Below are 27,186 nucleotides of genomic sequence, written 5' to 3'. Positions count from 1 at the left end.
TTCAGTCTTCTCCCAAAGTATGTGGGTGTATGTGGTCACAGTAACTACTTAGGTTCGTCAGTGTTCCAGCTTCCTTCAAAATGTTAAGGCTGTCATGAGCAGTCCTGCACTGACAATGTGAAAAGGTTAGATCAAGCATTAGCAACTCTTCCAAGGTGGTATGATAAGTTTTATTTCTCTTTCCCAGATGAGAGGCTGTATGCTTGTGGAGTTTCAGAGTTGCAAGATATTGGCCCTTATAGAAACAAGGTGCTACTGGTCACATTAAACAGGTCTCTCACCCTAGGAAAGAGGGTGGTTTCTAGCTCCTGCTGAGTTGGAAACCAGGGTGTGTGGTTTTTGCTTTTAACAGAGGCATCTCTTAAGATGCTCTGGCTTCCTGCTGCTAACCCTGTTGTACACCACTCATAGTCTGCCTGTATGCTGCCTTTGTCTCTTTCCTTGCAGGATGCTGACCCCTGAATTAGATGACTTGATACAAAAAACTTCTCTTATATCAAATTGCTGCAATTCTGAAGAGTTAGTCAACATCTCAGTAAATAACTGAATCTGACCAAATGAGTTATCTGTTTGCTTATTTTTGTTGTTGTTGTATATTAACTACAGCAGAGTATCAAGAAAGAGAAAGAAGGAGAGGAAAAGGGGAAGAGAAGAGGCTTCCCTAATATTTTGGGACCACCAAGGAGACCGAGTCGACATGATAGTAGTGCAAGTATGTCAGACAATGAAATATATGTTCCCTGACTACTAGTCTAAAAGCCAGCTGAAGTCTCTGCTGTCCTTTAAAAATCCATGTTATGTAGATTCAGTAAGATTATGGTTTTCAAAACATGTTTTCAGAAACAGACAAGCCTAATTTATTAGTGGTCCATGAGATTCTTCCTTTCTTGATTGCTGGAAACAGGTAGAAGCTCTTTCACTGGAATAATAGCTCTGTCTTTGTTTAGTTGGCAGAGCCATGGAAATGCAGAAGCAACGTCATCCAAAGCACTTATCTACAGCCTCTTCTGTTAGCCCAGAGCCACCGGATTCTGGCAAGATGCGCCAGAGTGGGTCCTCCAGTGACGGACAAGATGCAGTATACCTGCCTGCCAACCCAATGTCTCCTTTGGCAACGGGTCCCTTTTCCTCTCCAGAGGGAAGCAAGGACAGTGAAGCAGGTAGGAAGATATTAGCAAAGAGGGATGATTTAAATATTGTGTTTCAAACAGGGTATATGACGTGCAATTCTGGTCCAAGAAACTTAACAAATTAGGAGATGTTTTTCTTCCATTAGTCATGATCATCTTGGGTGTTTAGTCATCTTTCCTGACTTATTTCCTGATTTGAACCAGAGACTCTTATTATGGCCAGAAATTGTTTTCCAGTTGCTTCTATCACAGTGGCATTGGATCGTCTTGCAGAAGAAAACAGCTTGTCAGCTTCAGGGCTCAGGTGTCTGCCCTTGTAAGCACAAGTCTGTCACCCGGAAAGATTTCTCATGAAGATTTTTCTTACCAAGGCAGGAGTTCAGTTCCTCCTGCTCTAAATTGAAAAGAGGCTGTGAATCAGAAGTTCTGTAATGTACTCTGATTTTGTACAGTTCTTGACAGTTGTTACTCTTTCTCTTTTTAGGTTTGAAGCAGACTGTAGAAGCTCTACCTTCCAGCGATTGTGTGGATGGCACACCCCGCACACCTAATAATACTTTTGAATTCCCATCTCCCTTGGAAAACTTGCAGGAGGAGGAGGGAGAATCCGAGAGGTAACTGTGGGTGCCCTGGTTGCTTGAGCCTCAGAAGAGGGTGGATGTGACAAAGGCCACTGAAGCCAAGTCTGTAAAACTACTASTGGCACGATTTATATTAAACATTGTTAGCAGAAGTAGGAAATGCTGGTTTGTGTCTGATACTATGGTAGTACTAGAAAGCTGTCTGTAGATCAGGAAGCCTAGGCTTGACAGATGGACAAAACATTTCAGTTAGAAGGTAGGACTTTAATCTGGAGTTCTGCTGAATGTCTGAGTGGGGTAAAATTCTTGCGTAAGTATTCTTAAAATAACTCCTTTCTTTCTTTGTAGAATGGTTGACATGGGAACACCAAAGACTTTTCGCAAGTGAGTATGCTTATAACTGCTTGAACTTCACTGAATCTGTTGAGATTTTAATCATGTTTAAAGTAGAATGCAGTGATGTTCGTTGTTCTGAACCACTACAATCGCCTAGGTGATCTCTCCTGTCCTTAAATAACGTGTATATGAAATGAGACACCGGATTCAGTTGGAGCTAATCATATGCAGATAAACCCTTTGATCTATGAGTGAAATACACTGATTGTTGTATGTACTGATTGGTATGGATGGGTTGGGGAATTGAGATTCCCAGGTTTCTTTCCAAGTCAGCGTGTTGCTAATAGCTCTGTATCTGCAGAGAGACAGAGGAAAGAAATTGTAGCCTGCCCTTTCACTGACTTGATGTTTGACCTTAAGCAAATTACTTTATCAGTACCATTAAAAGTAGGATTATGAAAATACTGTATGAATAGGTATTAATTCTTAGTCGTTCTGTAAAGGGCAAAATTATAAAATATGCCTGTAGCTTCAGACATCTATCAACCTCCTGGGGGAGCATATTCATAATACTTTACAACTAATATGTATACTTAGAGGTTCTCTTCTCTCTTCCTTATGTCCCTGCCAAAAATGGGAGGCATCTGACAGATATTTTTTCGTCTTAGGATGGACAGTGTGGGTTTTGCAGATGTACAAAGTGAAGATGAGCTGTATGATTTTGACATGGACATGGACCCTCCCAACTGGCAGCAACTTGTGAGCCGGGAAGTGTTGATGGGGCTGAAACCCTATGAAATCAAGCGCCAAGAAGTGATTAATGGTGAGATGGATATTTTTCCTAGCTCGTGAAACACAAAGTTCAAGCTTTGTCCTTTGGAGCTCTGAAGTTCTTGAAATTTAAAACTAGGTTTTTCTCCAGTGATGCTGCCCAAAGTAGGAGCCAGCTGTTGCTTTCAGTTTGCAGAGTTTGGGTGCATGAAGTTTGTATTTGCCACTGAGAAGTATCCTGATACAAGACTGATCCAGGCCCTAGAGGGGAAATACTCAGAATTAAGTGGTTTGACACTGAAAGGCCAATTTTACAATATCATGTTCTATAAAAGGAAACAAGAAACACTGTCTGGATTGCTGGAAGGTGCATGATCTGAGTGGACCGCTTACTACCAAACTTCATCTTTAAAACTTCATCTTAATTTCAGCTCTTGCAGTCTTGCAGAGCACTTTGTGTGGCTACATGAGCTGCTAAGAGATCACTGTTTGTTAGGGGTAAATTATGATTCATGAATGAATTGGCTTTCCTGTTCTTTCAAACGTGGAAGTATAGCAGAGCATGGCTCTGTTCCTGAGCAAATCAGAATACAGACCAGCAAAGCCAGTGTAGRTGAGAAAGATTTTTTACAAGTCCGTGCTTCTGACTTCTGTGTCAGAGTTCGATCCATGTTGATTTGGATCTGGATCCACATTGCCACACCTATTTAAGTCAGTAGTTATAATCCTGTGTTTCCCCTCTCTTCAGAATTGTTTTACACAGAGAGAGCTCATGTCCGCACACTGAAGGTTCTGCATAATGTCTTCTACCAGCGTGTCACCCGGGAAGGGATCCTGAACTCCAGTGACAAACGGAAAATCTTTTCAAATCTGGAGGATATCCTTGGGCTTCATGGTAAGGACAGATGAGATGCCTTTCAGCTTTGCAGTCTCAACAGGAATTGCGGATACAGATATCTGAAAAAAAAATACGTGGGTGACCCTGAAAAAAGAGAGGCTACCTCATATAATACTTCAGGTGGAAAAGAGCATTACAGATAGTCTTCTTTTTGCATACGCTGATTTACAAAGATACTTTAATAAAAAATGACTGTGTCCAGTGTGTTGGATACTTGCTTTTACTTATCCCTGTACCCAGACTCTTCAAGCTGATTCATGCTTTGATAAAAAGAGCAATGCTTTGATGAATAGTCTTCATAGGGCAGCATTCAAAAAGTTACAATGGCTGTTGAAGAGAATATGAAAAAACCTTAAAAGATTGATGTCTTGCAGGTAGTTTTGAAGGGCAGCCCTTCCTAAAGTTTAGAGAAAGGATTATTCAGAATCAAAATTTCAGTTCTGCCACTGAGTTATCAGCTGTATAATTTCAGGCAGGTGGCTTGAAGTATGTTATATTATCCCTGCGTTTTTAAAAGGTCAGTGATATTGAGCCTCTGGGGAAAAAAAAAGGCTGGAGAAGTTCTTGGGGTCATTTAAAGACAGACAAGACAGAACTGCAAAGGCAGTACATAACATTTTCTTAAATGTTCTATTACATCCGTTACAAATTACTGCAGATCTAGTCCTCTCCTAGAAAAGTTCTAATTTTAAAATAAATGCTGAACTTCAAGCAAACAATTTAGACATTATTATGTTTCTTTTTTTCTTTCTTTTTTTCTTTCTTTTCTTTAAGTTGCGTTGAATGATCAAATGAAAGCTGTCCGAAAAAGGAACGAGACTTCTGTTATTGGCCAGATTGGAGAGGACTTGCTTTCCTGGGTAAAATGCATTATTTTTTGCTTTCTTATTCTTGAAAATATGTTTCCTAAGATGATAAATAGAGCCAGAGATTAACCAAGATATAATTCCCAGCTAATAGGAACTGAATGTCATCTTTTCTATGATGACATAGAGCTACAGACAGAGGGCTGAAGGAAAGCAGGAAGAACTCAGCATAGGATTTTTATTTGGCTAGAGATAAAAGAATCATTTTAAAGAAAAAAAAATCATTTCCTTATAATGTGTGGGTGGAGCAGAAGGGTGGTTGTAGAGATATGAAGATGAGAGTAGGATTTTGAGAAAAGTAGTAGGACATTTTATTTCAATAGCACTAAAATTTAAATCTTGTGTTGCTTGCGGTGCTGTTAAAAGATCCTTAAAAATACTGGTTTCTAATCCTAGACTCATAGCTGAACCTCTTGAAATTTATAGCACTGTTGCAGACTTCCTTTCAAATTTCTGAAGTCCAAATGACAGGAGCAGGAGTGATGTAGATTCTTTACTAAATCAATCAATCTCAGGAGTCTCCCAAGTTTTGTTGTTTGTTTTTTCAGCCTACTTCATTTAGGATTGAAAACTGATCTGATTATTCTTTTCAGCTGTTCATGCAGAAGTCTCTTGTGTTTATTTATCCCACAGCTTGTCTAGTATTCCAGGAAAAAAAAGGAAGAAAACAAAGATCAGATGTAGCTAGTAGAGAAACACACCCCAAAGTCTTTCAGATTTTCCCTGCATGTTATGAAAAGCAAGAAATACCTTGTGCATTCAATTTTCCCAGAAATACCTTGTGCATTCAATTTTCCCTTTGCAGCTTTTTTAACCCATGTGGGTGAAAGGCATGGAATATAAGCAAGCTGGATGTTACAAGCCAATAGTTGTATGTCCCTGAATAGTGTTCTGGCTAAGTGGCTAAAACCAAAAACAGGATCTCACTCTAGAAAGTGAATATTTTCAGGAGTTACTAGGCTGTGTCACAGATTGGATACTAAGAATGGGAAGAAGCTTGCAGTTGCAGTAACAGATTAGCCATCTGTCATCTGCTGCACATTTCTCAGTCCTACTCTTGGCTATCATTTTTCGTAGCCATGTTTCTGCAAGACTTTCATTTAGGAAACAAGATGTTATTCTATATTCTGATGTTTAGTCATGGGTGTCCCTGCAAAACAACCAGACCTTTGGTCGTGACTRTGCTGACCAATAGTCTGGTAGATAATCCCTTGTCATTCATCTAAGTGCTCTCTTTATGGCTGACCGTGGTGACGTGGCACTGTATTCTCTCTGAACGAGCAGCGCGTCTAAGACCTTGCAGTATTTTTGTTATTAGTGTTGATAGGAAAGGCATTATGAAAAGGGTTGGATATGTTAGGGGCAGAGAGAGATCTGGAGAGTTTGAGGTGTAAAGGGATTCCTCAGTAGAATGGGGAGAGGAAAGCTTTAAAAACAAGATGTTTTAAATGTTCTCTTTCATGTAAATGAGTTCTCATATTTTGTCAAAGTGATTTCTTCCTTCCCTTTTGAGACTAGTGCTGCTATGTGGCTGTATGTCTGTTCACACTGGCACATGCTCAACTTGCCTGTGTCTAAATTTAACTTTCTTGGCTTTCTGACACAGTTTAGTGGACCAGCAGAGGAGAAGCTGAAACATGCAACTGCCACTTTCTGCAGTAACCAGCCCTTTGCTCTAGAGGTCATCAAGTCACGTCAGAAGAAGGACTCTCGCTTCCAGACTTTTGTGCAGGTGAATTTTATGCAAGGGTATGAGCTGCCTGAGGATGTGGCTTATGGCCAGTGTAGGATAATGAAGGGCTATAGATAAAATTATCATAATTAATGGGATTATGTCTAATGTTGCCTTCAGATTGGGATCACTTCCAGTGCTGTATTTATCTCTGCTAATCACTTCTGGTTGAGGAACCTTTAATTCTGAGAAATGCAGGATGTCCTGATAGAATGCAGGAAAGCAGATGCTGTCCCAGGCAGGAGATCACGTCTCGCTTGAGGTGGCTGTTTCCCAAGGGAAATGAGTACTTCTCTGGGGAAAACTGCTTGCGGTACTGCAATTTTAATGCGTGCCACAGGCAAAAGACAGATGTGGTACACCTATTCCGCCCACCAGGAGAGAGGGGCTGAATGTGTGTGGCACTTGGAGAGGAGAACATTATCTTCATTACCACAGGCTGGGAAGAACTCTGGTAATACAAGGGATGAGGTTATTTTGAAAAATGTACCATAGTTTTGCTGTAGCGTGAGAGACTAAACTGATGTCTTGCCTGTATGGCAGTGACTGAGATTGATTGGAGATGGTACGAGGCCTCCATGAAGTAATGAGGGAAGGAAACTGCTGCTTTTGTGATGAGCCTTTCCTATATGTAATTGCAAATGGAGAGGGGATGTGTTGTCTGAATGATAAATCTTGGCATTTCTTGTCTTGTATTTAATTACCGGAAAGTGAAGTAATAGACTTTTATATGATGAATAGATGTTACACGTTCAGGTAATTATAGTCTTAATAAAAATGACAAATGTAGTTATTGTGCTGTTTAATTTTAGGATGCTGAGAGTAATCCACTGTGTCGACGGTTGCAGTTGAAGGATATCATTCCCACTGAGATGCAGAGGTTGACTAAGTACCCCCTTCTGCTGGATAATATTGCTAAGTACACAGGTAGAGTATTTCTACTAGGTAGCCAGCGCATGCATCTCCACAGGTTTTCTAAGCAAATGTGATTTCAAAGCATATGTTGAAGGACAGTTCAATTTTATGGGTCACTATCTGTTTTCATCGTGACCTCACTACTGCTGCCTTCACGGGAGGACAGCTGATAATGGGTTATTTTAATAGAAGAAATATATTCAGTCTTTGTTTCTAAATTAAGCTCATTTTTCTTAGGGAAAAAAAAATTGAAGTTCAATTTGGAATAGGTGAATGACAGTCTGCATTGGGTTATAGTGAACGTAGAGTGCAATATAATCATTTAAAAGTAATTTTAAAAAAATGGGTCAGCGTTGCTAAAGTTTTGAAGATAAAACAAACCACTCTGCCTAGGGAAGTTACTGATAAAGCAACTTGATTTGCTATTAATTTTTGAAGAAGGAAAACAAATTCCTGGTTGCCTCCTCTCCACCCTCCATTTCCTAGTCTGCTTCTTAGTTTTCCAATGACTCTTGTTGGTTTTTAAAGATTATACTGAATAAGCTGAAGTGAAGAAGATATTTTCTTTGCACTCTTCATTTCTGATTATATACAAGTGCATGATAATACATGAGAGAATGAGATATTCGTAAGGATTTTTGAACTTGCCATGTGGGTTAAGATCAAGGTCTATCTAGCCAAGTCTCTAGCAGTAGCTAAAAGTACATTTGGAAGAAGAGGAAACGGAGAAAAACAGCAAGTATAGCGTAACTCTTCCTTATTACATGTTCTGAAAACCCGAGTTTAGGAACTTACTAAGCGGCCAGTTGCATCTGGACTATTGTTTTTAATAGTCAATAGCGTGCCTATTCTTTCTGGATTTGTCTTGATATATTTAACTTCTTTCTAAAATCTTCAAGTAGGAAATAATTGGAAAGAATTCAGTCACTGGGGATAATATTTCATTTGTTTCAATAAGTTAGTTTTCAATAATAAACATACTCTGATAAACCTATTTTTTTCTTGATTTCAACACATTAAGGTAGCCAAATGAAACATTTAAGAAAGCACATTTAAGTGAATTCCAATTTCCATGTAAATGCATTTGAGAGAGGGGGGGGGGAAAAGTAAGGCCTTCCAATAACAGAAATCCCTAATTGTTCACTACTAACATAAAACTGTGAAGACAAAGGATCTGGATAAAAGCCTGTTGAGCTATACTGTTGTTAAACAAGCATGGATAGACCTAGCATCTCCTTGTAAGCATGGAGGGAGAAAAGGGAAGTATTATATGATTAAGCAAGAATCATGTAGTGTTAAGGCTTATGGGCAAATCAACTTGTTTCTTTAAGAAGAGAACAAAAAGCTGATAATGCAGAACAAATTGATTTTCTTAAGGTCAAGGTTTCCTAGGTATATCGATTGGGTGGGGTTGTTTTGGTTGGGTTTTTAATCAGTCCTTGCTAGTGAACTCTTGGACTGCTTGTTCAAAATTCCCAATCTCTGGGAAGAATGCGCGATCAGAGTATAATCTCACCTACACCCCAAAATGATGATTCAAAAAAGCTTAGTATCGGAAAGCTTGAAWGTTATCAATATAATCTTAACTTAGAATGTGAAGTAGTTCGAATTTGTAAAGAAGTACTATACTACACAGTAGAGGCCAACAGTATATTGATGTAGCCATTCTTGTCTGTTGAATCTCTAAGGTACTACAGAAGGTTTTCATGTTCCTGTGAAGGATGGAATTTAGCTAAGATGTGTTGTACTGAAAGATATTTCCAGGGTAACAGGCAAAAGTGTGATTAATAATCCCACAACATGTCTTTTCAGGTTTCCTAGCAGATATCTGCTGCAGTGAAATCTCATTACTCATACAAAATATACTGCATTTACAAGTTTGCTCTATTCATAATTAAGAAAGCATGTGATACTGCATTATCCTTGATGTACTTGTTTATTTGCCTGTTAGCTAGATTAATAACGTGGCTTGTGTAAGTGAGAATCGATGGGGTTCACCTGTGTGTATCTCTATGGTTATGTGACATTGGCTGGGAAGGTAACTCTTGTTTGCTCTTGCAGTAGTGGGAGTTTGGTTTGTTTTTTTTTTTTTAAACAGCAAACAACRACAACAGTTGTCTGTATGTATGTGGCCAGAGATTTTATTTTTTGATTATATTAAATGCAGGATATCTGGATGGAAAAATGTATGATGTAACACAATATTTTTGGACATATTTCTTCAGCTGTTTCTTCCAAAAAAGAAAAAAAGAGGATTCAGAGAGACTAAGACAGAAATGTATAGTAAGTTGCAGAGTCAGCCACTCAGAAAAGATATGCACGAGGATTCAGCTTTGTGGACTATCTGTCTGTGTGTTATTTTAAATTATCTATACTGATTCCTCTTGGTACCAAAGTGAAGTTTTAGTAAAATTTTAAGATTTTTTTGAATACTTCTTGGATTCAGGTTTGTGGAGTGAGTAATACTTTGGATAGTTGTCACAAGCCCCTCTAAAAAGCAATAGTTACAAGTGCTGTCTGTGCTGTACGGTCATCATCTGAGGCTTGTGTCTTGTGCAGCGCAGACCGAATTCTCTCCCATCCTAAATCTCATTTCATCATTTCTCTTTGAAATGTGGTGCTTTGTTGATAGGTTGCTCTGCAAACCTAAGTTCCCTTTCTCAGATTTAAGGTCAGCAAACTGCACTATATTTCTGGCTCTTTCATCTTTCGTTGGAGAGTGTTTTTACAGTTTCTTGCTCTCTTGCAGAACTGCCTGAAGAGAAGGAGAAAGTGAAGAAAGCAGCAGATCATTGTCGTCAAGTCCTTAACCACGTGAACCAGGCTGTTAAAGAATCTGAGAACAAGCAGGTAGGAGGGGAATGGAGTATGCATCAGGGGCTGGGAAGAAGAGAGATGAAGGGAAACAACCTGTCGAAGACACCTGCAATCTCTATACCTGTGACTTGTATGCTTGTTGTGATTAAAGGTGCTTTGTGGCATCATTGTTCCTATGAGAGCAGGAATCCAAGGTGTTTGAACATGTGGAAGTGCTCGTGACTGCCTGCACTTTGGCTCTAGTGAGTTTCACTAATCAGTGACCAACTTTGTTACATCTTTTCCAGCACTTGGAAGATTATCAGCGTCGTCTTGACCTGTCCTACTTGAAGCAGTCTGAGGATCCCATGATGGATGAGTTCAGGGTGAGTGACAGCCTTGAAGCGATTGCTATGTGTTTGCAACCCTGTAGCTAAGTCTGTGGCTCTTCCTAACTACAAATTCAGATGTACAGCCAAATGGTCTTTGGAGAGAAATGTTGTTTCTGTACAAAAGTTGAACAAAATGATTAGGTTTGGAAATCTGAGTCATGGTATCTTCCTAAAGATCTCTATGGATGTAGCAAGTTCGTTCTGCAAATAGAAGTGCTGATGGAGCTTCTAAGTTCCGTGAGCCAAATCTTAATGGACTGTGAGCTATTGCACTTCTGTRTCATATCGAAGATAGCTGGTGGATGGTGAGTTGTCTTATGGATGTATTTCACTTGATCACTTAGTTGTGCTGTCAGAACAGAGACGGCCTCAGAGAGCTGTGAGGTGTAGATTGTAGAAATGCAACTGGCTTTGAAAGAAGAGCTTGTATGCAGGTTGATTTGTGTAGAAGATCCACAGATATAACCAGGTAGAAATTTAAGTCCAGTAAAGCACTATGTTTCATGGCCCCTGTAAATTCTTGCAGTTATGTTAGTGAAGCTGGTTACTTGCCATAGACTGCTGTTAAATGGAGTGGGCAAAAACACATCTTTGGAACAGGACTAACTTGATAAAATTTCCATGTTTCAAATGGATTATGAGCACCAGTAGGTACTTGCAACTTGAAATAAATCCTTTTTTTTTTCCCTTCCCCCCCCCCTTTCTTTCCTGCATGTTCAAATAGATAGCTTCCGCACCAGGACACTCTCCTTCCATTCTGCCCCTTTTCCTCATGTCTGGATACTTGATCCCCACTTTCTCCTCAGTATCAGGATTTTATTTTCTTCATTTTGACTGCTACCTATGCCTTTATCTTATATAAATTCTCTATGATTTATCTATCACTCATCTGTCTTCCCTAAGGTCACTGTGTATCTAAAGAAATTTTTGTATGAAGACTTTTTTATAAAACTGTATCGTGTAGTCTTCCACAAATAAACTTGCAAGCATTTAGTCAGGAAATGAAGAACTTACTGGCAGTTATGAAATCTTGCTGTCATTGATTTTAGACTTTGAGACTTGGAAGGAATGACTTGTGAAAATTGTCACTTCTGCTTGCCTGCGGATCTAAATGTCACAAGCAGTGAAATGATTGAAGAATCCATTGACATTATAAAGTCCATCAGATCATTGGAATGATTTGTATATCAGTATGTCGTCTGTAGGCATGCTTGACTTGCAAATTGAGTGCCGAAGCATTAACTGGTTGTAATACTAGAACTGTAAACTTCATATGAAGAGATATTGGAAAAACTCCTCCTAGAAATTAGACGACATTCTAATGCCTTAGGAACTTGGCATAAAAGGAAAATTCTTTACTCCCTCATCCCCAGCATCTGCATAAGAGCAGATGAATGAGGCAGAGTGATAACAAACACCACTCACAAGTTTTGTTTTACAAGCGTACACCACTCCTGTTCCACATTTCTTTTTCCAGACTGGATTTAGCTGCTAGTCTCCAGACTGGAGTGCCTATCCGTATCCTTCCCTCTGAAGTTCTGGTGCTTTCCCATTACTTGCTTCAATAGAAGTTTCATAGTGCTACTTTTTTTTCCTTCTCCTGCTGACAGAACTTGGATCTGACTAAGAGAAAAATGCTTCATGAAGGACCTCTAACTTGGAAGGTTAATCGTGACAAAACTATTGGTGAGTCCTGTTCTGTCTAGAATTGGGTTTGTGTGTGTTTGCTGAGAAGGAGGGAGAGAGAAGGCATATCTGCAGTTGCCAATTATGATTCGTACTGCTGCCTATAATAATGCCTGTGTGTTTCTCAGAGCTGATTAAATTATTGTTGTCAATTCTGAAATGTGCTGGAGTATCATTAAGGCCATGCAGGGACACAGCAGTCAGTCATGAGATGATCCAATCCCATCTGTAACTCACTGCTGTAGTTTTGATGAGGAAGATTTGCAGGCTTTGCCTAGAATGGCATAGCACTGATTGCTGCCTCTGCATGAGTAATCGAAAATGCAGCCTTTTTCTTTCTGCAGGGGTGTGATAGAAAAACATGAATCTTTAACTCATTCTGGGTTCGTTTGCACTCTGTGCAGATCTCTACACTCTGCTTCTGGAGGACATTCTGGTGCTGTTGCAGAAACAAGATGATAAACTGGTACTGAAGTGTCACAGCAAAATCTTGGCATCCACAGCTGACAGCAAGCACACCTTCAGTCCTATCATCAAATTGAACACTGTTCTGGTTCGTCAGGTGGCAACAGGTCAGTGTAACCAAGGGGGAAAACGAAAGAGGAAGCTGAAAATGATGATTAAATAACTGCAGGAAAGATGCTTTTGTCTGGAGTTCCAGAATAGGACACGAAAAAATGCGTAGCCTTAATTCTTGGCTGTCCAACATTTTGCTTTGTGATGCTGAACAATCTGTTTAACATCTCTGTGTCAGTTACCTACTTATAAAAGGAGGTAATAGCATTCTTTTAGATATGGTTTGAGCTTAAATAGGCTTGTAAGTTAAAGTACTCTGACCTTATTAGATGAAAGGTACCATAGAAATGAAAACTGTTAGGAGGGAAAAGAGAGGAAATAGATTTATTTCAGAGTGGTTCGAAGAGTAACAGCTCTTTTCTTTTAGGACTAATAGACAAATTTCCTGGATAGGGAAAGAATTATTTTTTTATATTGTAGCATTGGAGAGTTATTTCACAAACTCTTCTTTCATTGCTTCTGGTTGGGATTATGCCTGATTTCTAGGAATTTTCAGAAAACTGTGCAGGACAAGGCATCTAATTAAATTCTTTCCTCCCTGCCTTGCTTCAGATAACAAAGCTTTCTTCGTCATCTCCATGTCAGAAAATGGCGCTCATATTTATGAACTGGTGGCACAGACTGTTTCAGAAAAGAATGTGTGAGTAATTGGTTCAGCTCCATCTGCTGTTTGATTTGTTGTACTTGAGAGAACTTTTACATCTGCTTGCCTGTAGTATTGTGCAGGTGTCCGTGAATTACCCAAGTTCCTTCTCTAAGCTCAGGTGAGAACATAGCTATGTTGGCCAAGGTGGAAAGTACTGAAGGTGTGGTCTCTCACCACTTTTAAAAAGGTTGTATACTCGTGTTTTAGTGAGCGTGTGTGTATGTACACACACACACACGCTATATAGTATGTGTATATACACAGAGTATAGTATGTATGTAGTGTGTGTGTGTAAAAATATATATTTTTTATTATTAATAATTTTTTTTACCTCAAAGATGCTCTTTTTACCTTTGTGATTTGGTGTTATGTGACTGACTACCCGATAAGTCATTGAAATCATCCCACATCTTCGTGCAGAAGTAGTTAGTCTTGAGGACTTTGATACTGGTACCATAAGCACCCTAGTGCAAGAATTTCAAACCCTGGATAAACTCTTCTTCCTCTTTGGCACAAACACTTTTCTCCTAAAGTATAAGCAGGGCGTAGACTTGTTTGGATGATATATATCAACTGTTTTAGAGCATCGTATATGAAACTATTCAGTAATATGCAAGAAATGTTACTTAATGCTTTCATATATATTTGTATATAAAATAACTATCTCACCTGACAGCTCCTGCTAAGGTCCCATCATTCATTTCCTTGTGCTAAAGAGTATCTGTCTGGTGAGGTGAACATTAAGCTGTGGCACTTCACTTGTGGCTGCTAGATATTACTGAGACATTGACTGCAATAGATTAAAAAAAAAAAATTAGACATTTCTGTTGATAAGAAAGGCAGTTAAGAAAAACAGTAATTATATAAGCTGGATTTAAAAAGTGTTCAATGCAGCAGTGTCATTATGCTTCACATCTTGCATGTTTTTATTTGATGTCTCTACTGCAGATGGCAGGACCTTATAGCTCAGATGGCAGGGACTGTAAAAGTGGAGACTACCAGAAGAGTGATCCCATTACCGCAGTCAGGACCTGGCGAGTAAGTGAAAGTAGCTGGGGGAGGAAGGGTTGGTTTTCTTTTTCCAGTAGCCCCTCTTCTGCTCAGAGATTGTCAGCCAAAGTGCTGATTCTCATGCAGCGATTCAGATACGTGTGACTAAATGAATGTGTTTGTTCTTTCCTCCCTGCAGGGAAGAGCGTGAAGAAGAGGAGCAGCAGAAGCTCAAAGAGCAGCATGACATTCCTGCCAGCAGTCTACAAAGTCCAGGTAAGAGGAGCAGTAAATTTGCTATAAGGAGTGCAGATGTGCCAAGCCATATTCTTTTTGTCTTGGGCATCTTCTTGTAGCATTGATGTTTTTCTGGAAAGGAAAGACTTTTTACAAGTCCTGTAAGGAAGTCAAACTCAACCTGTTTAAAATACACCTCTTAGTATTTCCATCGGACTTATAAATTGCTGGAAAAGATTCTTTTTTCCTGAAAAAAATCATCCTTTTACCAGAGACCATGCTCAAGAATTGCATCTTTTAGTGTTTTCAGAGATATCCATGTGAAGCAGAATTTTCTGCAGTTTCACATCATACTTGAAATAGTTGTTTAACATGAGTGTATGTTTTCTATTTACAAGATAAAGATTTGGGCCTCGAATCTCCCTTGATACTGAATGCTCAGTCTTCTTCACCCATCATGTCTGAAAAGTCCAAAGTAGAAAGTCTTCTTGTGACAGAAAGACAGTTTGATAAAGTGCATCAGGCAGACCTGTCACTTAAAGATTCTTCTGCATGCTATGAACACACAACCACCAATTCACCTTCGGTATCCGAAGGGCAATGGGCACTGGATGCATTAAGGAACTGTAAGTATCTGTGGGCAGTATCTGGTGGGATGTGATTTCAATATGGGAATTGTTAGGTCAACTGTCTGAATCAATGAGCTAAAATAATATCTCATGTCCGTTTTTATTAAAATCCATGTCTCTCTGTGCTGCAGATCACAGCATAGCAAAATAAAGTGGATCTAACATGAAGGAATTTTAAGTTCTAAATTCATATACTCGTGCTTTCTTTGGCTTTAGGCAGTCATTTCATTGTTTTGTTATGGTTTTCCCATGTATAAAGTGAAGGTAATAATGAATTGCTACCTATTGTCCATGAAATACTTTGGTGGCAAAATGACGTAGTAGATCTTTGCGCAGTGCTGTGAAGTATTGTTGCTAGTCAGCAGTGTTTTAAAAGACAACACAGTTAGCCTGTGAACTTCTTTTCACAACACTGGGCAAGTAAGACAGGAGAAATTGCATGAGTTGGTGAATATGAATTCTCATTGTTTTTTGCAAAATCATGCATAAGAGGTTGGATATTTTGCAAATTTGACAAACATTTAGGTTCAGATTTTCTAAGGATTTGAGAGATAGTTGGGTCTAAGTAGATCAACACTTGAGTAGAAAAGAAATTTTCCTGATGGACAGATTATTCCATGAAATTTGTTTTATAGAAAAATTTTAATTGCTTCCTATATTCTCTGGTATCAGCCCTTTTTTCAGAGGGAGGATGCAGGAGTATGTAACCTACTTGATCAGATCCAGCCTTGCAATTCCTTTTGTTCCTAAATATAACCTCTTAAAATTTGAATAAATTCATTAATGCTGATGCCTCTCCCTGGCAACTCTGAAATGGAGGTGAAGTCTCCGAATTGTACTTGAAGTGAATAGTCCTTAATGCTTTTCTTTAGGTCCTCTGCTTTTGCCAAAATGCAGAGCATTCGTATCCTTGGCCTAAATTCCCTCTTCCATCTCTCTCTACAAGAAGTGACAGTTTTCAACAATCTAATAGTTTGCCTTGAGTCTTCTAATCCATTCTGAGTTTCTTTTCTGATAGGATTCAAAGTCCTTTTACAATTCTGAATGCTGTACAAGTGTTCTTAGTACTTGTTCTCAGAGACCAGTGATAAGATAATCCTTGTCTGTGGGGTGTATGAAGTTAATATCAGTGACCTAACATCTCATGACTATTCAGACTTAAAAAAGCAGCCATCTAACAGCAGCAAAATGTGAGTGGGTCACTCACATTTTGACAAGAGAACTCACAGCTTTTCTAGCATGTTACATGAGCATTATATGGTGAGAAGGAACAATGGTCTTATGCTCTTGGCGATTTCTTGCCTTTGCTTTGAACAATATGTCCTTATTCTAAACTGATTTGTTGGGATGATTTGAGAGCTAAAGGAATGTAGGTTGAAGTTTAAATATGTATAAGTTTATATGAACTTTTGTGGAAAATGTGTCTTTAGTTTTTTTGATCTGTCATTTCAAAGTTTAATGAATGCAATAGTCTTAATGTGCTTTTTTCTCAGGTGGGAATCCCCTATTAATGCCGTCATTTTTAGTTCATTTGGGATGGAGAGTGAGAGGCAAAACCTGGGCATTCACCTGTGCTATCGCTCACTTACAGATAACTTTAGTAGAATACCTAATCTGTCTTCCCCTTAGCAAGATGGTACATGTAAAGCTGCGTGTTGTCCTTTCTGCCAGGAGCAATGAGAGGGCTGGCTGCTATGAGGCCTCTCTTTTTGAAAGAGTGGCCCTTGTGTTAGTTTAGTCAGTGTTAGAGGAGATATGGTCTATGAAGCCTTGTGAATATTATCTCTACTTGCAGTGGACTTGCTGAAGCAGCTGTTGGTACAGCAGTTTGGCTTTTCTGAGAAGGCGGCCCTTGAAGACCGGCAGCGCTCTCCCAGGTTTCGGACTGTTTCCCAAGAAGCCCAAACTGAGAGTGGAAATGAGCCTGGGCTACAGCACTCTGACAATGACAAATATCCCCAGCCTGGAGCAGACCGGATGCTTCCGAGAACCGGCACTAATGAATCCACGGCTAGTTATGGCCTCCGGACTTCAGCAGAATCACCAGCTTCAGGGGATGCCCTGCGGCTCGTAACGAGAGACCCCAGATCAAGTAGTAACTTAGCAATAGACCACACAAGTATGAATCTGGAGATCTCAACCACAGAGCTGGAAGGGGTGGGTGCTGATGAAAGCGGGGAACATTTTTTTGATGCTCGAGAAGCTCACAGTGACGAAAATCCATCTGAAAGCGAACTAATGGAAAGGAAGGAGGAAGAGGATGTGCAACTACGGATCTCAGGTGAGCGTGTTTCATTCACTCATTGAATGACAGTCTGTCCTGATTGGATATTGGAGACTTGAGTTCAGTATTAAATAGAAGATGATTAAAGAAAATCATTGTATGTTGTTCTGGTGAAGCTTCTTGTGCTAGTACGGTACAGGACATTTAAATTAGCTCTCTAGTCCTTGAAAGTTATTTTAGCCCTGAATAGGGCTGTACAAATTCATACCTAATGAATCTTCCATTTTATGAAAAGAGAAGCTCAAATACCATGGGGTTAATACACTGTGACAAACCATAATTACAGAGGTATGGACGCAATGCAAGCTCTTGATTGCTGTTACCACTGGACCACATTATCTCTAAGCTGACTGTAGGTGCCTGTGGGGAAAGCATTTTCCCTGAAGGCAAAGCACTGCCTTAGTCTGTGCACACAGACCCCCATGACTCAGGCTGTTTTGTAGCTATTATATTGGTTTCTTCTGGTTGAGCTTTGAAAAAGAAACTCACAGTTTAGCTTTGCATTGTAATTGTGCCCTGTGACCTCACACCCAGTCTGAAGTTCTTAAAAACTTATTTTTACTGTTACTATTATATATGATATATTTGATGGCTACCTGGGCAGCGTGTCAAAGCATATTTTTTCCAGCCATCAAGAAGGTTTTAGAGCTGTTAACTCAGCAGAAAACTAGCTCTAAGACAGCAACTGTAAGCACTTTCACGGGGCTTTGCACACTTTGTGTTTGCAGAGTCCTTTGATTCCAATAAGCCTAAGTGGTGACATTGCACTAAATATAACAGGTTGTTCACACGAATGTTATAGTGGAAGCAGCTACTAGTAGGTAGATTCTGTATGACTATTAGTCTTGAAATCATTTATCCGTAAATAGGCTTTTATTTAAAAATTGGATTCTGTCAACGTGAATTAGCCAATTCCTGACTGTCTGAGTCCAACTCTATATTGAAAATCATTTTTCGTTCCCTGAATTACTAAGACATGTTAATTTACTAAAACTGAGCCAACATCTTGAAGCATCTAATTTATCTGTCACCTCTTACACTGTTTACTTTCTTAACTGTGCAGGGACATTAAAATTAGATTGGCCTGTTTTTAGTCAATTCTGCTTCCACATGCTAGCTTTACTCTAATACTGTAGAGAAATCATTTAGAACAATTCTGTTGCTAGGTGCAGGTTGTGAAAACATTTTTGTTTATAATTGCTTTAGAGCATATCATTAGCAAAGTATATTTGGTAGCTAACACATCTAAAAGCATTCTCCATACCATAACTGGAAATGGAGTTTAGAAATCTAGCAGTCTGATTTGTTGGGTACTGTTAATAAAAGCAGAAGTTTTTGGACATTATAATACGAACACAGAGTTTAAAAAACAAAAGAAAAGGTGATTAGTTCATCAAATCAGGTAACTGGCAAACTGCAGACCAGAAACTATCTATGATCTCTGAAGCCCAATTCAGAACCAAGCTAGTCTGGTCTAAAATAATCACTACTCTATGTAGTAATCACAAATGCTTTTTCATATCCATTTTAAAATGTCTCAAGAGATGGGTCTTTCACCACTTATCTTTCTTAAAGTCTGCTTAAACTGTCTACAGTTCAGTGGTTCTTGGTGATTATTGAACTGGAGATGCTAGTAAAAAGCTCTTCTCTTAACAGGAAATTATTTGATCCTTGATGGATATGGAACAGTGCAGGAGAGCTCCACAGATGAGGAGGTATCGTCTCTAGTTCTCCAGTGCACTACAGGTGGCCGCACCTCTTTGGACTCTGCACAGAGGCAGCCAGTTTCCCCACGGGACACCCAGTCGGATGGAGGAAGCTCCCCGTTTGCTGAGGAGATGATGGCCTCACGCTGGGGGGGAGTTGAAGAGTCCTGCTCAGTTGTAGGAAGCCCTCTCTTCTCTATAGAGTCACGTGTGCAGATGATGCAATATATTCAGAAGATAGAGAATGACCTTGAAAAATTAAAGGTATAGTGTGTTTCTATTTGCCGTATTCAGGATTTTCATATTCATTAGGCTTTGTTTCAGAAAAGAGCTTGAAAATAATTTCTAGGGGGAAGAAAGTAAACTGCAAGAGAACTCCTTCCCTGTTGTTAATGAAGGCAGTCGTGTCTTTTTCTGTCTTTGGCTCTTATCTGTGGAAGCGTTTGAAGCAGTGACTTGCTGCTGTTTCGCTTGCATTAAGTTCTGGGTCACAAGAAGCAAGTAGCTGTGTGTAGATAGAGGGAGGAGGTATGTGTATTACTTTGATACTAGTTTGGAGATTCAGGCTTTTCCTGAGGGATGGGTCAAACCGATGCAAATCTGCAACAGTGGAGTTTTGAAGGGACCACTGACCGAAGGAAAATAAATAACTGACATTAAAAAAGCTTATTAAATACATTGCATATTGCTGCTCATGTCAAATGAAAGTGCTAATTTGCAGCAGTAATGAGGTTTTCAAACTCATGGCTTCCAAAATGATTTTTTGCATGTGTTGGGAGTTCCCTATCCATTGTAGCCCTATTTATTTATTTATTTATTTATTTAAGGAGGTTGAGGAAGACTACACCATTCTCCGTCGCCAAGGGCTGGCTGGATCAGCCTCCACAGGAGAGCACTCAGGTACGCAACAGACCTTGGCGCATTGAATCTTTATAAATTGATAGCATGTACCACATTGGCTTCAGGCATTAACCAAAGAGCACAAAGTCAGTTAGTAATGTTTCACAAGAAAAAAGTTTTAGCTACTTCAGCAGCTCCCACAGGGCTGAGGCCATGCTGATTCCAAGAAAGGCYATTGGAACCCATTGAGACACACATGAGGAGCTTGTTTCTTCCTCTGACAAAGCTGTTTGTAGGCTGAGGCACCACTGCCTGCTAAAGCCCTACATCACAGGATGTACAACTTCTCTTTCAAAGAAGGCCAGATTGACTTAGAGTCCCAAAGGCAGATTGTTGAACATGTAAAATGATTCCAATCTGTCATTGCCTTCTCTGCAGTGTTTCTGACACTGTGTGAAGTGGTTGCCACAGGTCCCTTTAAATTGGCCTTGAACATCCTTGAGATGCAATTCCTAGAATTATTAACAGAGATCTTCAGGTTAAATATGTGTGCTGTCCCTCACGCCATGCGTTCTCTGTTAGTACTGTGCGTTCAGAAATGTTAACCATTTGTCTCAATGTACCTTCTCCCTTTCTTGTCATCCTTTTTTTCTCCTTCAGATAAAAGTTAGTCACATTTCCAGAAGTGGCTGAAGGTTGGATGAAGAGTGTCAGGACCCAGCACCCACTGTCTTCCATGTGGACTCTGAGACATGAGGGTTTTGTGTGTGGACCACCAAGTGTGAACCATACTCTAACAAAGTGGGCATGGGATGCTTTTCCTGTGGGGCATCTGCACTATCTTGTCAGTGAGGGAGTCTCTTCTATTCTACTCCTCCTCTCCTTGTTACCAGAAATTCATTTTTGATTCAGAACAGAAAAACCAAACCAAATGTACAGAGCTTTGGGTGTAGGATATAAAAATGTATTTAGACATTTAAAAAAAAATCAATGTATTTATTTGACTTCATTCCGTGTATCAAAAGCACATTTTAATTTTTTAATTTGCCTTTCTTGTTTTATTTTAATTGGGTAGTGGCAGTTCTAGCCCTCTGCATATGGTACACTCTGCCTCCAACTGTTCCTGAACAGGTCAGGTCTGAGGGAAAGGGTGTGTGTGTGCAGGTGTATCTTTACTTCACTGGACTGGACTCTGCACTCCCTGCTGGCAATCAAACTGCCATGCGAAGAGCTACTTATGAAGGTGTTAAGATGACTTGTGGCTGGAACTATCTGTATTCAACAGTTGCATGGGAACTGCTCATGTCATCACATGTGTAACAAGAATTTTTCCATGCACTACATAGCCAGGCACTTGAGATGGGCAAACTTTTTTTTCCCCTCTCCCATTAGGGGTCTCCTTTGTTGACATGCAGGATCTGGCTGGGAGAGGAGAAAGATGGGTTTAATTTTTTTCTTGACTTTGTTGGCTTTGATCATTGTCTCCTTTGTAAAGTGATAAAAATACTTGGACCTGCAGCACTTTTGTAACTCTTCTCTGGATCAAAAAGAAAAAAATGCAAACCCAGAAGTGTTTCAAAGATGTGGGGCAGATGGGTGTCTGTCCCCGATTCACTACTGAATGAATAAGGGCTGCCATTTGAGTTAGCCACAGGTACTGCTGATTATAGGGCCAGTAAATTTTAGTACCTGAAGGTATGTCTTGCTGAGGGCTTGGGGTGTTGTTTTTTTCCCCCCCCTTTTTTTTTTCCTTTTTTTTCTTTTCTTCTCTCTCTTCTCTCTTTTTCTTTAAACACTGATTTGTGCCAATGTGTTCTTACTGAAACAGAGACGTGCAAAGCAAAGAAGGCTGAAACAGCTCTCCAGTACTTCCTTAGGCCAGTTCTAATGGGTTTTGCTGTTGGAATTCCTTCCAGTCTGGGAACAGGATGGCAAATGTCAGGCTGCCAGAAGAGCTGACACTGGACAGCCTAGGGTGGTTGTGCCTCTGCTCTGAAGTTGGTCCTAGGGCAGGCACTTCTTGCTTGGAACAGGGTGATTCAAGCTGTCCTCGGTGTCACAGACACCTTGAATAAGACTGCTAGTGGAAATTGTGTAAGGCAGTCTTTTTGCACCCTCTTTCCTAGTTTTAAACTACTTAACCCAAGCTGAACAGTATGCCAGACTTGTACATCCCATTAGCATGTTAGAACTGTTACAGCGTTGTTTGCATTACAGTGTGGATCATGAAGTGCTGAGAATCCCTCTTCGGTCAGCATAAAGATCGTACTCCCTGCTCCATTAACACAAACGTGTTTTCTCTTTAGCTACTGGCAGAGAATCAAATCTGTCCTTTTTCTACTCATGTGTAGCAAAAAGCAGTTCTTGCTCTCCCCATTAGAAAAATGCAAGGGATAAGTTCGTATAAACATTGACACAGGTTGAGCAGAGATGATTTTGGGCCTGGTGTGAAAGTTGGAGCCATGAGTCATTACAGAGCAGGGAGGAGTTTCTCTTGCATTAAAAGCCAGTTGCACAAAGTATAATTCTTCACCTGCAGGAGCATTACACTGCCAACACAAGCCAAAGTGTTCTCTTCCATGGTGGCAGGAGCTTCCTCTTCCTCGTGACCCACTAAGGCCTGTCCTGTTGCACCTGTGTGAATATACTGTCAGTATTAGCCAAGTGCTTCCATTCTTCCACGGGTGGGATCTCCCCTCCTCACCTTCAGCCATACGGTTCCTTTGGTTATAAATACCTAGACTTCCTCTAAGAAGCCCCAAAACTAAAATGCTGCCTCATGCTGCTTTTACCTGATCCTGCCAGAAAGAGAACTGGGCTGTAGCCAGACTTGGTGTTTAATGCCCTCTTTCTCTTACAGAAAAAGACTCTCGTTCTTCCACCCCACACCTCCCTTGGTCAGTTGGCATGATGCCTGTCTGAGACTACACACTCCAGAAACAGGAGCAGTTGTTATGACCGTAGCTGTCTAAAAGCTTTCTAGCAGTTTCCATGGTTGATTGAAAATCACCATTGAACTCTACTAAATAGAGAGAGCTTAGCCTGGGTTTTCAAGGGTATGCTGAAAGACGAGCAAAGACAGAAGCTGTGAAGGCCTGGTTGCTTAGTACTCTTTCCTCGTGATTGAAGGCAGAGTCCCTGGTTCTCTGCCTTGCGTGAATTCTTAGGGTCATGGTGAGCAGCATCCTGCACGAGAAATGTGCAGCTAGTCTGATGGGCCATGGGGGAACAATCTGGACATGCTTCTTCTGACTTTTCCACCTTTGTATAAGGATTTTGCCATCCACCACTACCTTGCTTCATCTCTAATAGGTGTAGCACCAGTGAAAAAGATGGGAAGGCTTTATGTTTCCATGTCATCTGCCCCTTACATTTCTGCCTCTGGAGCTGCTGAAGTGGAGGAGTTTGCCTGCCATCCCCTAATGGTACCTTGGAAAGAATGCAGTAGGAGGTGTGGTGCAGTTCTGTCCCTGTCACCTCTCAAGATGTATAACAGGAAACATCTTCACTCTGTCATGCTAGTGGTGATGGCAGAGAAACCTTCAGGATGGATGAAATACCTCCAGTGAAGGAGACTGCAGAGAGCTTTGGGGCATGTCAGAGAAGGACCCAGTTTTATGGGAAGTATAAAATGGCACACTGCTCTGTCCTGTTTGGATTTTGTTTCAACTGGCCTTCTCATGCTGCGTTGATCATTCTCACAAATAGGGCATTAGTTCTCTCTAGAAAAATGATGCTGGGGCCAGGGATCCTTTATCTTCTGTGCAGTAGCCTAAAATAATGAGGGATTCCTTTTTGCTCCCTAGCACGTGTACTGTATGGTAGATCTCAGGCCATGCCTTGCTGTGTGGAAGGAGCTGGAACACAAATGCACTTTTCAGGATTCTCACTTCTTGTTTCCCTTCAAGCCATGAGATTACCCTTCTTTGAAATTCCAGTTTCCAGTGTAAGGGAACATTTTAATTTGTCCCTGGCTGGTGATTGTACATTCCTTTATTCAGACTGGACAGCAGAGCAGGACACTGATCTCTGGTTTGTTTGTCCCTGCTTCCTCCTCCCTCCCCCAGTGTGTTTTTCCCAAAATAAATGCCCAAGGGTTTCTTATTTGTGAGCAAGGATGTATTATAACAACCATTCTTTTATATTCTTCTGAGAAGTGCTTTCTCCYCTGCTGTTATGGGGTCTCATTCATGGACCAGAAGGAGGAGGGCTGGGTACTTTCTGGAAGGGGGAAATTTCCTTTGCCTGTAGAAGAGTAGAAAAGCAAATGGCAAACCAGTGTTTGATCACTCTGATTCCTTGGTCATGCCTTGTCTGCAGGGAGTGGAGATTTCTTGAACATCCTATAGGGGAGATCAGAACGAAGGATGAGGAATGTAGACCTGAAGAGCTAAGAAGTCTGGGTAGTTTCGGTCAGCTTTGAGACAGCACTATGCCTATTTACATTGTTCTCATAAAACACAGATATCCTGATTTACAGATGCTGTCCCTGTTATTAGAAGAGGAGTCTGTTGCCTCCACAGGTGACTGGATTATAATCTCAGTGCTTGATGGTATCTGGTATTTTGTTCCTCTCTTCCCCAAAGAAATCCCTTATTTCCTTCTCCCTCCCCCAAAGGTGCCAACTGAAAAGCAGATGTACTGCAAAAGGGATACTGCAGCCAAAACACTGCTGTTTTATTTTGAATTAAGTCTTTTGGAGCTCTCTTCATACTAAAATATTTTTATTTTCTTTGTACAACATACAATCATGTACTCTTAACAGAGATTTACTTTAAAGAGAAGAAAAAAATCTGGAAGTATTCTTTAAAAAATACACAAAAATCTTTATTAATAATCCTGTATTTTTACTGATCATGTTTGAATGTCTAAAAAGACTTTATTGTTCTAATTATCCAGATGTATGTTTGTAAAATAGCTCTTTTATGACTTAGCTGATAAGGTTGTATGTTTCTGGAATTAAATATTGGTCACTTAAAAAATCTGTTTCAGGATCTGGGAAATAGAAAATTTAAGCGTTTCAAATATCATTAAATAAGCTTAAAGGAAACAAGTTTTGTCTGCTGGGTTTTTTTGGGGGGTTGTTTTGTTTTAATTGCCTACAGCATTTGGCAGGACAAACTGTTCCAGAGAGAAAACTTGATGGGCAGAGGAAGCTTTCATTTGGTACAAATGACCTTCCAGAATCTGCTGGTGCTGTTGCATGTGCAAACACAGTGCATTTCTGGACTCAGCAGTCTCCCTGCTTAGGGAGCTTCTTCCGTCAATGTATCTCACTTTGCAGGTCTTCTCCAAATGTCTGTGCCCAAGATCATCATTTTAAAAAAGAAAAACATCCGCAGAAAAGAAGACTACTGAATCTCGAGAGATTTTAATCAAATGTTAAAAATTATGACATCTAAGGTGCTGTGTCCAGACTTTCAGAGATGCTAAAGTACCTTAACCAACTTTCTGTTGGTTACAGTGACTTAGTGAGTATCTAGGCTTTTTCTGAAGTCACATGTGCTTCCTTAAAGTATTAAATACAGCTCCAGCTCAGTAAGTAATCAGTGTTTCTGTCCCGGTCACATACTCAGCTTGTACTTCTTTGCTTCTGTGTGTCAGTGTGGTCTTACAGCAGTCTTATTTTATTTGAGGGCTATAATCTAAGAGGAGTGTGTTTGTCTATGGTGCATTATATAATGAGTATTGTGCTAAGGCAGGGCGAAAGAAAGTTTGTGAAAAACTAGCTGCTCTCCTCTACGGCAGAGCAGTGCTTGTTTGGGAAAAGAGCTGCCTTTTAAACCATGGTAGCGTTTAGTTCCTTCCAGTATTGGACAGGGAAGAATATCCCTATGCTTTCCTGTTAGCGTTGACCAGTAAGAAGGAATCGATCCAAAAGATCTAGCTACAAGAAAACAAGTCTGCCACTTGATCTAATTTTGCAAATGATACTTCAGGAGGTTTCCCATGGTAAGGGACCTCTTAGTTGGGTTTTGCACAGCTTATAATACACCTGTGGCTATTCTGTTGGTTTTTGCAATAGTTAGGAATGACTTGGAAGTGGAATTTTTCCATTTATAGTGCGTTTTCTACTTATATGCAACACCCACTGTTAATTCACTTTTTGCTTGCTGATATCTCACTCTTCATGTCACTAATGAATTTAATGAGCACTTCAACAAATCCAAGGTAGCTCATAATGCTCTGGCCCATCTGATCACTTTGGACAATGAAATCAGAGCAGAGAGTTTCACTTTGTTTCAAGTCACTTTTGTGTTCCCATGCTCCTGCACTTTACCTGCTCTAAGGGTTGCCTTTGAGTTTCTAATTTGGCAGTTTTAAGCCCAACCAGAAACATTATGCAATCTAATTAAATAAGTTGATTTTATTAATTTATAAGTCTTCTCTTGTTTTAAAACAAAATCTAATTGTTTGGACATTAGGAACTGTCAGATGTAGCCTTTCGACATGATGCTATAGCTTAGTGTCTCGCAAATATTCATTATTAAGTTTTGCTAGTAAGTTTTGCCCGTGAAGCATAACTGCAAGCTTTTGCTGTTCAACTAAAAGGTTGCAGCTTTATATTAAACATCTTTCAAATTCCACTGGGCTTAAATAATAGCTTGCTTGCATTCTATAAAGTGAATCTTCTTTCTTATGTATGTCTTTTGGTTTTAAGAAGTTTGGTTTCCTCCAGCAAGTCCTTCTTGAGACTGACTTCTGTGGAGCATTCACAAAGACGGTGGATGTGTGTGAAGTGGTGTGTATAGTAAAACAAGACACTCATTTTTTTCCTCTCTAGGCTCTGCTCTGTGTTACCAACTTGGAGCTTCTAGAAGTTGGAACTTCCATCCTGTGCTTGACAGCCCTTGTCTCCTTTTTACCAGACAGGGGATAGAGTGCTTACGGGGCCAGTCACATAGCGGAAGCTTTATTTTACTGCTTTGTGTATTTGTGCATGGGAGCACTTGAGGCTCTTCATTTCCATCCATTTGCTGGGGGGTTTTTTTTCCCTCCACTAAGATCAAATTGAAATTTGAAAGAGAAGCAAAATTGAAACTTGCTGTTGAGGGAACTTGCAGATTTTTTAATAGGGAACATCTGTGTGAAGAGTTTTATGCTAGGGCTTCTGTTTTGTTGTACTATCTGCAGAGGATACTTGACGTGCATCCCTATCATTTAGTGATGCTCCT

The 27,186-nt window shown here is 40.0% G+C and overlaps 1 protein-coding gene across 3 annotated transcripts in view; it reads left to right on the top strand.

The window, feature by feature from the left end:
* ARHGEF12 (Rho guanine nucleotide exchange factor 12) overlaps positions 1-25,061 on the top strand; it is a 78,556-nt gene extending 53,495 nt beyond the window's left edge. The window contains exons 21-41 of one of the 3 annotated variants that reach the window (XM_026073020.1): positions 607-712; positions 948-1,160; positions 1,615-1,744; positions 2,060-2,095; positions 2,716-2,870; positions 3,567-3,713; positions 4,491-4,576; positions 6,189-6,314; positions 7,127-7,241; positions 9,979-10,079; positions 10,334-10,411; positions 12,028-12,103; positions 12,508-12,675; positions 13,232-13,319; positions 14,274-14,363; positions 14,515-14,591; positions 14,951-15,178; positions 16,977-17,462; positions 19,122-19,435; positions 19,999-20,071; positions 20,672-25,061. In XM_026073020.1, the coding sequence (XP_025928805.1) occupies positions 607-712; positions 948-1,160; positions 1,615-1,744; positions 2,060-2,095; positions 2,716-2,870; positions 3,567-3,713; positions 4,491-4,576; positions 6,189-6,314; positions 7,127-7,241; positions 9,979-10,079; positions 10,334-10,411; positions 12,028-12,103; positions 12,508-12,675; positions 13,232-13,319; positions 14,274-14,363; positions 14,515-14,591; positions 14,951-15,178; positions 16,977-17,462; positions 19,122-19,435; positions 19,999-20,071; positions 20,672-20,682 (2,904 nt within the window). In that variant the 3' untranslated portion in view covers positions 20,683-25,061. The remainder of the gene's footprint in view (positions 1-606; positions 713-947; positions 1,161-1,614; positions 1,745-2,059; positions 2,096-2,715; positions 2,871-3,566; positions 3,714-4,490; positions 4,577-6,188; positions 6,315-7,126; positions 7,242-9,978; positions 10,080-10,333; positions 10,412-12,027; positions 12,104-12,507; positions 12,676-13,231; positions 13,320-14,273; positions 14,364-14,514; positions 14,592-14,950; positions 15,179-16,976; positions 17,463-19,121; positions 19,436-19,998; positions 20,072-20,671) is intronic. The other 2 variants (XM_026073022.1, XM_026073021.1) reach the window with 2 other exon arrangements.
* Positions 25,062-27,186: the final 2,125 nt, after the last annotated feature.

The sequence above is a fragment of the Apteryx rowi genome, unplaced genomic scaffold (genome assembly GCF_003343035.1).
Source record: "Apteryx rowi isolate R43461 unplaced genomic scaffold, aptRow1 scaffold_356, whole genome shotgun sequence".
Taxonomy (NCBI): domain Eukaryota; kingdom Metazoa; phylum Chordata; class Aves; order Apterygiformes; family Apterygidae; genus Apteryx; species Apteryx rowi.
This window is presented reverse-complemented; position numbering and strand designations above follow the sequence as displayed.